This window comes from Prinia subflava, chromosome 2 (assembly GCF_021018805.1).
Source record: "Prinia subflava isolate CZ2003 ecotype Zambia chromosome 2, Cam_Psub_1.2, whole genome shotgun sequence".
Lineage (NCBI taxonomy): Eukaryota > Metazoa > Chordata > Aves > Passeriformes > Cisticolidae > Prinia > Prinia subflava.
The window spans coordinates 90019187-90030936 of record NC_086248.1 but is presented as its reverse complement, the minus strand read 5'-3'; the positions used below and the strand labels follow the sequence as shown (position 1 = coordinate 90030936).

General features: G+C 45.1%; 1 protein-coding gene across 1 annotated transcript; it reads right to left on the bottom strand.

The window, feature by feature from the left end:
• Positions 1 to 842: 842 nt before the first annotated feature.
• Positions 843 to 9970, bottom strand: SCCPDH (saccharopine dehydrogenase (putative)). The gene is made up of 12 exons (XM_063390976.1): positions 9659 to 9970; positions 9389 to 9501; positions 8591 to 8671; positions 8000 to 8129; positions 6524 to 6573; positions 5243 to 5373; positions 4579 to 4696; positions 3559 to 3678; positions 3388 to 3444; positions 2328 to 2439; positions 1439 to 1520; positions 843 to 994 (listed from the first exon to the last, which is right to left on the bottom strand). The coding sequence occupies exons 1-12, from the start codon at positions 9936 to 9938 to the stop codon at positions 889 to 891; spliced, it is 1380 nt and encodes a 459-aa protein (XP_063247046.1). The 5' UTR covers positions 9939 to 9970; the 3' UTR covers positions 843 to 888.
• Positions 9971 to 11750: the final 1780 nt, after the last annotated feature.

Below are 11750 nucleotides of genomic sequence, written 5' to 3'. Positions count from 1 at the left end.
AGATAGAGACTTTTATGACCTTTGTATATCTCAGAGTAGTTTTCGTAGTTTTTACAAGAACTACTGATACAACCAAAAAAGCCTCTACACAGAAACAGAATTTAATATATTCACAGCCCTGAAAACCATGAAGGCTACCTTTCAAATATTCCTGTGACTCAAGGCTCCAATGGCCCACAAATACAAACCCAGAAATCAGACAGCAGGACAAGACACTCTCATAATCCTTATGCTAACAGCAGAAAGCAGGCTCATCAACCACAGCATCAAGTAGTGTGAAACAGGACAGTGCACCCAGAACCTGGATCACATCAGGTCAGATTCTAAAAACAATCAACAGAACAAGCCTCCTTTCCAGAAGCAAAAGCACAATACAGTTCATGACTACTTACTTAACTACAGAAACCACACATAGATCTGTGAAGAACAATTATTAAATAAATATTAACTGAAGATGTTAATACAGACATATACCAAACACACATGAGGAATAACTAGTAGCTTCATCTGCAAAGGCACTTTTCTTCCCAGGCTGCCTGCTTTACATAGTTGCAGAAAGGGGTGAAGCAATGGTGGCTTGTGAGGCAGATGCTATAGCGGGTCCATGAAGCAGGAACCTGAACTTAGATTATCAAGATTAAAATTCCAGAATTAGTACCCAAGGAGTTACCAATTTAATATGTCTGTGAATTAACACTCAATACCCACCCTTTAGGGGTTTGCTCACTATAGCAAATACTATTATAGTTTTTAACTTGAATCTTCTTCTGTTTCTACTGCAAACAATAGCACAGTGAAACTGTTTTATGATTAGGCTTTTGCAGCCAAATGAGTTTTATTAGAGTTAGACCCAGGAAAGATGTTAGTTCATACAGTTATGTTTTGACTTCAGACTTCAGGCTTGCTAATAACAGAGAACTCAACACCACGCTTGTTGAGGCGATCAATCAGTTTTGTTTTGGAGAAGGCGGCTCCTGGAGAATATACACCACCCCTGTTGGTGAAAATCAAAAGGAAAAACATTAGTGGCACAGTGACTGAGGGACACCTTTTCTGTGATGCTAGAGATGTGCTTCTTCTCAGAAAGAAAAAGCCATTTTGTCCAAGAAGAGAGTGGGTGAGGAATTTGGCAGGGTGGCTATAATCACAGCTTCATTTCTGCATCCAGCAAGCTCTAGAAACCATTCCATTAACTGAACATAAAGACACTGATGCAAAGGCCTGACTAAAAGCCTGTGACCACATCCTTTCAAACTGATCAGCTGGTGAAGAGCAAATGGCTTTAAATGGCTTTAAATGTGGTGAAGCATCTCCCTTGCAGGACCAGTTGGGTGAGGTAACAAATCCACAGGGCTGATTACATGTATTTTCAAAGAGAAACATTTGCACACAGTAGCTTTTAAGGGAGACAAGCTGCTCAGCATGGGAAGGTCCTTACCGTTTAGGCAGAGAAGCTGCATCTTCCAGAAGAGACAGACCTGCTTGAACCATTGCAATTGGTGTAGCAATATATCCAGGCTCTGACAAAAAACCAAAACAAAACCCCCCAATGAAATACAGTGTGTTGAAATGTACAATGTGATCTTCTCTTCCCTACAGCACTCTGAAGAATAATGTCCTTGGCGATGAAACAGCCTTGCACATTTAAGAACAGCTTTTTTTACCTAGTAATCAGACCAAGTAGCTGGAGAAGTCCTTAAGATCTAATCTGGACAAATACTTCACACACTGTCTCTAACCACACAGCTGTGAGTGACCACATCATGGTGACAGAGGGCTCTCTGACACAGCAAAAGCTTTCCCCATCCTGTGCTTAAATTCAGATTTTTACCATGAAACGGTTGCATTCTGCCACATCTCTGGTAATTTAAAGAAGCTATGCTACAGTAACTCCTTTCTGAATATACATCAGGTGTCATCTCCCCTCAAGGAATGACCTGAACAAAAGTATGTGATAGTTAGAAATTATACCACACTGGACCAGTTTTAAGTTCACTCTCAGGGAACTGGAAATAAACAAGGTACTAGGTCCATGCTGTAACAACTAAAAACTATCCTTAAAGCCCTCTTCCTTCAATAGGTCTGATCTGCAAAAATGAAAATTAGACCAGGGAAAGCCAGAGGAGAGAGAATGACACAAGTGCAACCAGACTATTTCAAAAACCAGGTCACAATGAATTGTAGTATCCAAGTTAATACACTGTAAAGGCTGTTGGCTTTGTTCACGTTGCACGTGCTTCTCAAGGGTGAAAGGCACAGCAGTGCAATCATAAATGTATTTTAGAGCAGGGAATGCTGGGCAAAACCAGTCAGCTGCTAACACATACCTGGTCCTTTCACTTCAGTGCAGATCTTCACATTTGGTTTGCCCTTTTGGGGATCTTGTCCCTCACTGTAACCCTCGCCAAAGAAAGTCATTGTAAAAGAGGTTCCATCCATCTGTAGTGGACAAGATAAGCATGGTCACGAAAAGAGAAACTGATTGCTGCCAGAAAAGCACAAGCAGTAAATATAAATATCCAAATTCTATATATACAATCCTGCCAAATACTATAATCCATTTAAACATGAGAGGAGTTATTTTGAATTACTGCTTAAAAGGTATAATCTAATTTTTTTAATTGCTTCCATTTTGTTGGCACTGTCCTTGTACTCAAGTCTGCTTGTTCTCTCACCACCTTCAGTCCTGGGTTTTGCTAATTAGTTTCCCTTGGTCACCACCTTTGATAGAGTGCTCTGAGCCATCAGGCTCAGCAATATTATCCACTTATTCCTCCCAGGAGTTACATGTACTTTGATGTGTAAGAGCAGAAGGCATGATTATTTAAATACCCAATAACTATCTGAACAGACACACGCAGCATGCATTTGGGCCTAGGGGGGAAGCCATATGAGGAGAGACTGAGGTCATTTGGTCTGTTCAGCCTGCAGGAGACTGAGGGCAGACCTCACTGCAGTTAAACTTCCTTGTGAGGGGAAGAGGAGGGGCAGGCACTGATCTCTCCTCTCTGGTGACAGTGACAGGACCTGAGGGAATGACCTGGAGTTGTGCCAGGGCAGGTTTAGGTTGGATATCAGAAAAGGTTCTTCACCCAGAGGGTGGCTGGGCACTGAACAGGCTCCCCAGGGAAGGGTCACAGCACCAGCCTGACAGAGATCAAGAAGCTCTTAGACAACACTCTCAGGTGCAGGGTGTCACTCTTGGGGTGTCCTGTGCAGGGCCAGGAGTTGGACTTGGATGATCCTTGTGGGTCCCCTCTAATTCAGAATATTCTGTGATTCATTTACAAATTATTTCTTTGAGGCTAAGCAGTTGACTCTAAATCACTATTCCACCATTACAACAATAAATGTATTCTGTAGGTGTGGGACAAAAGAGTCAGTTACCTGCTTCTGGGTTGGTCCTTCCTTTGTGAAATATCCACCAGAGAAAAATTTCGGGTACTGTATGAATAGAGCAGAGAAAAAAAAGAGGAAAAAGACAAAGACCAACAGTAAATTAGAGGGGGAAAAAAGGTATCTCCAAACACTAAATCATTTTGTGTTTTGAAAACTTACTTTTGTCAGAAGTTTTCTTCCAAAGTTAAACTTCACCAGAAGAAGAAATAACATGCCCATAAACATCAGCTTGATAACAGTGCCAAGACCACCCAAAGCCACGTAAGCACCATACTGGACCTGAGGCAAGAATGTATTTTCAGTGATAGGATTTGCATTAATTTTTTCCATCTAGCCCTTAAGTAAGATGCAGTTGTTTCATACAACATATATCATTTTAAACAGGGCCTTAAATAACTGTCTTAGTTCTAAGGAACTGTTAGAAGAATGCTTCACTTTATCATTCATTCTGGGAAGACAATGTAACTACAGAGTGACAGTAAACAAGAACAGAAACTTTACAGAAAGATGTATTTTAGTATCCAATTTCTCTCCTCAATCTTCCTTTTCTCCTCTCAGTGCTTTTCTTAAAGAGAAACTGAAATAGCAATGGCAAGCCTTTCTGATTTGTAGCTTCCCAGGGCATTTTTAAAGCACCATCTCACCCTCATTGCTTAACTGATGCCTGTGATTCTACACAGCAGTTACAGATTGTTGGTGCTCATCTCTCAGGACACCACGGAAAACAAAAGTTCATCATCTTTTCCACCACCATTACTTCACACTGCCTTTACTCTGCACACTGGAGACCCAAGCATCAAAGAAATCTTAAGATACAAATGAGCAGCATATGAATTCTTCATCAGAATATTTACTACACTATATTGAGCTGGCCATAGCTACCACAGACTACAGTCACACTGCTTTTAGAAGCTCTGTTGATACAACAAGAAAAGTCTCTGCACAGAAACAGAATTTAATACATTTATCATGAAGGCTACTTTTCAAGTATTTCTGAGACTCAAGGTTTCCATTCCCTACATATACACACCCAGAAATCAGACAGCATGAGAACCCGACAAGACAACCTCGTAACTGTGATGCTACCAGCCCAAGGCAGGCTCATCAGCCACAGTCACAAGTGGCATGGAACAGGCCAGGGCCCCCAGAAGGCACAGTGAACAAACAACAGCAACCTACAGGTGTTTGCTGCAACTCGGTGTGCAAATAACGCTGGGTCCTTTTCACAACAGAACCATCCGATCCCATGAATGTGAGGCAGTACTTCTTGAATTCTGGACTGTAGAACAAAAATCCTCTGCAAATGAAAAAAACATATTTAAGTCAGAAAAAAAATGTTCCAATCTTCACACAAACTGAAAGAAACTGACCATAACAGCCTTACCATTACCAGTTTTCTCTCAAGAATTTTTGTGACATTATCTCTTTTCACTGAAAGCAAGCAATTCCAAACACATCCCTGGCTCACTCAAAATTCACAACATATATATCACAATGTATATTCACTATATGCACTATATCAAGGATGAATTTGATAATCAATATAATAGTCTTCTCATTTTTTCCCTCCATTCTACTAATCACTTCTGAAATCAAAGTTTCCCATGTCACAAAAAGTCCTTTGGAACACGTTAACTTTGAGACCCAGAAGATGCTGGGACACGTTCACTTTTCAGTAAGATATGAACAGATCAGTAAAACTGAACTTAATTCTACTTGATGAGCATCTATGTGTTCATACTGAACTAAAGTCTTAAATGCATCTTATTAGTATTTAATACTGCAGCAATCATAAATACTCAAACTGTTAGGAGACCACATATTCCACATCTTAGGCTTGCACCTTTTTTTAAGCTTTGCACCAACTACTGGGACAGGGGCATATCCTATCTGTCTGCGAAGCTTCTTCAGGCTGTCTTCATCTGCAAGGCCATAGACAGCTGACTTCCAGGTCCCATCGTGTACAGCAGCACCCTGGTGACACACCATGAAATAGTAATTAGTTCAGCATTTAAAGGTTTCACGGATTACTTTAATATTATTAGAATCACTACATGTATTACAATTACATATAAATGTTATGACAACAGTATATTGAAATGGTGTGGGTTGACCTTGGGGCTGGATGCCAGGTGCTCACCAAGACACTCTATAACTCTTTTCCCAGCACTCTCCTCCTAGCTAAGATAGGGAGAGGAGAAAATAAGATGGAAAAAATTCCTTGTGTGTCAAGATAAAGGCAATTTAATAAAGCAAAAGCTGCACATGGAAACAAAGGTATAGTAGTAAAAATGAATGAACTCCAGACCAGCCAGACTCAACGCCATCTCCACCCCTCATTCCACACGAGCTGCAACATACTTGGGGCCCACAGAATGTAACACGTATCTCAGCTCTTCCAACCCATCTCACTGTACTCAATTCTCATTGCTGAAATCCCTTCTTACCAACACTCTGAACTTACGCTACCTTCCCATTAACTACTGTGCCCTGTTCCTTAACAGACAGACAGACACTACTCGCCCATTCCATGGGCTTCCTCCACTCCCCCAGATGTTTTTAAGAACAAAAATGGTTTGTAAAGCAAGATGGGTGCCCATGCCAGGAGCAGTAGTGTTTGGTGTTGGGCATCAAGACTGGCATGGATCATAGTTTCATTGTTCTAGCAACAACATTAGAATTATTACATATATTACACATTAATACAATTACTACCTACAGGTATTATTATTACATGCATGAAAGTACATTGAAACAACTCTTCCCCCACCAACAAACAAAAAATCCAAACAGCCTAACACTAGGATTACTGGCAATACTCCGTGGACCTGTGACAGTTTTACTTGTGTAAGAATCCTTCCCACATCTCTGCAAAAGCAAAATAATTCTTGGAACTGCTTACCAGAGCAAAATGTAGGTGGACAGCTCTGCAAACATACTTACAAAAGGGTGTTTGCTTAGGATACTCTTAGTGGCTCCTAAAGAATAAAGTTCTTAGACTTATCATCAAGGACCTGCCAGCTTGCTCCTTGGTCTGACTTAACGTAGCAACAGTTTTTCTGACAGGCTGTGGTGATGTTATCACAAATACTCCTGAATTTCAGGAAGGCAGAAACCAACTAACCTCAGGCCCAGATTTCACCGACAGGAAACTCTCAACAGCAGTCAAGGTACCTGTAAGGGAGGGGAAAACATTAATTGGCACAAAAAAATTCACTGAAAAAAAAAAGGAAAGTAATACTGAGAGCCACACTTAGCTTTCCTCCAAGTTTCAAAATAAAGGCTGATGTAGGCTGTGAAAGCAACCATGAACTTAAAAATTTTGGTACATCCAAACCACAAAAATCCACACCAAAACAGAACAACCCACAACCCTCCCCCCAAAAAACCAAAACACATAAAATAGCCCAAAAATTTCACTTTAGCATGGCTTAAAATAGTGTTTTGCAAAGAATGTTTAGTTTGATGAACAGCAGAACACCACAACACATCCAAAATCTGATTTTTTTTGCTTTGTTTAGTTCATTCTGAGATTGGAAAATTGTATTTTTACCAAAAAATTTCAATACGGCAAGCAACTGGATAGACAGGGGTAATGCCATAAAGTCAAAATGGGAAGAGATAAAAGATATCTTTATTCAAAACAGGGATCAAACATCAAATTACAACCTCATGAACATCCAGATACTCATTTCCATGCCTTGTTTCTCCTCCAGTCAGATCTGAATCGAGGTTTCTTTAACTGAATGCTGACTCCAATGTAAACCAATCCCATTTAGCAGCCTTTTTAATAGTCCATAAGAGCAGAACATTTGGATACTCTTATGGGCCCTCCCAACTGGAAGTCAGACCTGATGAACATCTGGGATCAGGATAAATACTATTTACATAGAATTAAACCCTCTCACGTATTTTCTTAAATATGCTTCTCTTTCAGTTACCCTCTAGCTGCTATTAAAGTAAAAGGCAGGACACTGTATGTGTAAAGTAAAGTAAAAGTATGGCACTGTCCTGCTGCTCACACCCACACAGCAGCTTCTCGGAGCTTGCATTGACAAAGGAAACTTGGGAAAGCTCATCACGCCCAATCTGTGGCCTCTTTCCCACGGCCCCTTCTCTACAGGAGTCTCACTGCAGTACAGGCAGTGTGCTGAGGCTGCCTAGGGCCATCCCCACACGGGCTGAGCAGCTGCTGCCCACAGCTGAACGTTCTGTCCTCTCAGAGTCACAGAATATCCCGACATTGGAGGGGACCCACCAGCACCACCCAGCCCAGCCCCCAAGTGAACGGCCCACGTGGGGATGGAATCCACAGCCTCGGTGCCATCAGCACCACGCTCTGAACAACCGAGCTCGTCACAGGGCCCTCCTCTCAGTGAGAACACGACCATGGATCCCTCCCCTAGCCAAGGACCCATCCAACGGGAATAGGACTCCAAATTTCTCTCTGCCATGTCTGGTTGAAACTGGTCACCTGGTAAAGGCAGGTAAAAAATGACACTGAAAGTTTCCATGGGACCACTGCTGCTTTAGGAAACTGGCAGACAGCATAATCTGCATTCCTTTTTCACCATAATAAAAGCACACTTATTCTAGTCACCTTTCAGCTTGTCTCTGGTGTACAGCACTCCCATATCCGCCGGGATGGAGTCAAAGCCACAGCTTCCAACAACATATACTCCCTTTTCTGCAGCTTTTTCATTGTATTTCAGGTACATTCCTTCCAGAAACTGAAACACAGCCAGAACAAACATTTTAAGCTGAAATTCATTCTTGGCCATACCCAATATTAGCCATCAGCGCTTCACTGTCACATCACAGCATCCTCCATGCTTCAAACCACCTACAAGTATCTCTGACAAATATATACGATTCCTGGTCTGTAGCACTGAAAGCTTCACAGCAGTGAAAAGTACAAAATTCCTATGCAGAATCACAACAGGGGCTTGAAGCGGAATTCAGCAATTTGGGATTTCCACAGAGAACCAAAGAAGCTCCTGTCTTAAAAGCAGGAAAACTGTACAACTAAGCATAGTGTACTTTAAAATAATTACTGCATCTTAAAATTGTAGATCAGGAGGCAGACTTTGCCTTCATGTTCAGAAACATTAGCAGAAGCATGGGACATAATAAATAAACACTCCTTTTGTAGAGCCTTGATATAAGGTAGTGGTTTTTTACTATCACATACCTGGGGTTCTCCACTAATGTCAATGCAGCTTGCACCATTTTCAACACAAGCTTCTACCACAGGCTCTCCAAAGAATCTGTACTGTAGAAGGAAACAGCGCCAGATGTAACAAAAGAAAACCCACACACCACAACACACGCAGTGTGCTTTACCTAAAGTACATCTCTGCAATAAAAGTGAACCTGGCTATCGATTTTTCTAAGTGGGGCTAAAATTCAACAGCACTTCTATTTCTTGGGAGTGTGGGGAGAAGAAAACATAAACTTCACTGCTGATAATGGAGCTTGCTGCAGACTATTGCACCTGATTTCTCTCATAAAATCAGACCAGATCACCAAGATCAACTGAATACTGCCACTAATTCACTTTACACTTTCTGCACTCTTGTTATCAGCATATTCTCTACTTAAACACTGAATTGCAAAGACATGGTCATGACCCAACTTCCACCTCGCACATTTTGCTGCTCTCTGAATGCACTGGAAGTACTGCCACTGTAAGTTTTAAAAGGACCAAGCGCTTCTGGCAGCAAGCCCGTGGGCCCCTTTTCCAGCTCATGTTTAACCCTAGCACCACTGACATTTTGGCCCAACCCAAAACGCTGGGCCAAACTTTACCACCAGCATCTCAGGCTGCCTGTGAAAGAGTGAGAACCCTTGGGCCCTGCAGTACTGCTGTACTTGGAGCTCCGGGGTCGAGTTGGCAGAGCCGCGCCGTCGCTGCGCGGCCGCGGTGCTCTCCGTGCCCCGCAGCAGGCGGAGGCCGCGGGGCACCGCCCGCCCGCCTCCCCGCACTCACCGGGCCCACGCAGTTCAGCACCAGCCGGGTCTGCCTCGCCATGGTGGCCAGCGAGCCCGCGTCGCCCACATCGCAGAGCAGCACGCCGACCTCGTCCCCGGGCGCCGCCTTCCCTGCGCACCGGAGACCGCCGTCAGCGACCCCGCTCCGCCGGGGACGAGCCCCCTCCTCCCCCGCCGCACGGCGCCGGGGCTCGCCCCGCTTCGCTCCTCAGCCCCTGCCCGCACACCCGACCCGCCGGGCCTCCCCGGCCCCCGGCCCGGCCCGTACCCAGCCGCTCGGCCGCCCGCTCCAGCACCGCCCGCAGCTTCTCGCGGCTCCGCCCGGCCACGGCCCAGCGCAGGCGGCCGCCGCACAACTGCCCCTCGCCGGCCGCCGCCGCCGCCGCCGCCCGCGCCACCTCCTCCACCACGAACTGGCCGGTGAAGCCCGAGGCGCCGAACACCACGATGTCGTAGGCCCGCCCGGCCGCGGCCGTCTTGTTGCCGCTGCCGGCCGCCATGCGGACAGCAGCCTTGGTACTGGCGGCGGCGCCGGGCAGCGCTGGCATGACGGCCCCGCTGCGCTCCGCCCCGCGGCCCGCGCCCCGCCCCGCGGCCCGTGCGCGCCCGCGGCGGCCTGCGCTGGCTGCGGAGCCGAGAGAGCCGAGCCGAGCGGGGCCGAGCGGGGCCGAGCGGGGCCGAGCGGGGCCGAGCGGGGAGCTGCGGACCCTCGGGCAGACCGCCAGGGACGGGGAGTGTGCCAGGGTACGGCCGAGGGGCCTGGAGCCCAGCGGCGCAAGCGACGCCTATAGCGACAGGCCACTGTGGAATTATAGAATGGTTTGGGTTGGAAGGGACCTGAAGATCGTCTCGTTTCAACTCCGTGGACAAGGACACTTTTTATTCGACCAGGTTGCTCAAAGCCTCATCCAACCTGGCCTTGAGCCGCTTCAGGGATGTGGCATCCACAGCCTCTCTGAGCAACCTGTTCCAGAGCCTCAGCTCTCTTACAGTGAAGGGTTTCTCCCTAATTGCTAATCGAAAACTACACTCTTTCCATTTGCACCCGTTCCCTCTTTTCCTGTCACTACATGCTCCTGTAAATTCTCTTGCCCCAGGCTGCAATTAGGTCATACTGAAGTCTTCACTTTTCCAGGCTGAGCCATCCCAGTCCTCCCAGTCTTTCCTCATAGGAGAGGTGCTCCATCCCTCTGGTCAGCTTGTTGGCCCTCTTCTGGGTCACCATTGTCTGGTCCTCTCTCATGGCTCTTTCTTATGAGCTGCTGCTCTAGGCGTTTCAGCACAGGTAATACAGGGGGTCGCAAGACTGTTACCAATAAAAAAGAGAAATTTAATGACCTAGAAGTAAAATGAAACACTGTTCCTCCACAATTGCAGCGAATATTTATGTTTTGCTCAACAACAAAAGTGGAACGACACCAAATGAAGTTCCTGTTGCAGCAGGGCAAACCGTGGCTCTGCAGATGCACTTGAGCATGGAGCATCCCTGACTGCATGGAGTGGTGAGGCCACATTTTCTGTGTTTATCAGGCCAGGCTGCTCACCTGGATCCCAGAGGCTTGCAGCAAGTCACGCAGGAAGCAGCCTCGTGAATCCTGCTCGCTGGCCCTTTTCCCCAGGGAAGCACCTACCATATCTAAATTGTTCCCAACAGAAGCCTGTCTAACCTGTTTTAAAACCTCCAATGATAGACGCTTTCATACTGTTCCTCAGGCACTCTACTGCATTTGTTATAAATATGACTGGAGAAAAGAAGCTAGATCTTCAGACCTTGTAGTTTTAGCTCCATACCATTTCTCCTGTTTCTTGAGGATACTGGCAAAAGATTTAATCCCTGAGGAGTATATAAAAAGATGCTGCAGAGCTGGAAGCTGCCGTGTATCTCCTTAGTCTTTACTAAAAAGATTCCTTTGATTCTTTTTCTTCCAGGCCACTTTGAACATACATTTCTCTTGTTCTTTTCTGAACTATCTAAATGCTGGTTTATGTTTTTTTGGTAACATAACGTTGGCTACTAGACCTCCCCCCATTCACCCTGTCAGTGCTAAATGAATTGACACGGTTATGTGGAATTTGCATCTGTTTCTACACTACTCCAACACTTGCCTTCTATTTTCTTTTGCAAGTGTCACATTATTGCTGCACCTGCAGGTCATGATCTGTTCCACCTCAGAGGCTTTTTCAAATTACTGCTCCCTAGCCAGTCTTTTCCCATCTCAGATTTGTACTGAAAGAGTAGTGACTTTTCTGAATACATGCTAAACATCTCATCTCCAAGGCAGCAGATCCTCTCCTCTAAGCATCAGTATCAACTCCTTGAGTAGTGCTGAAGCAGTTGTTTGTAGGCCTACACCATCAGC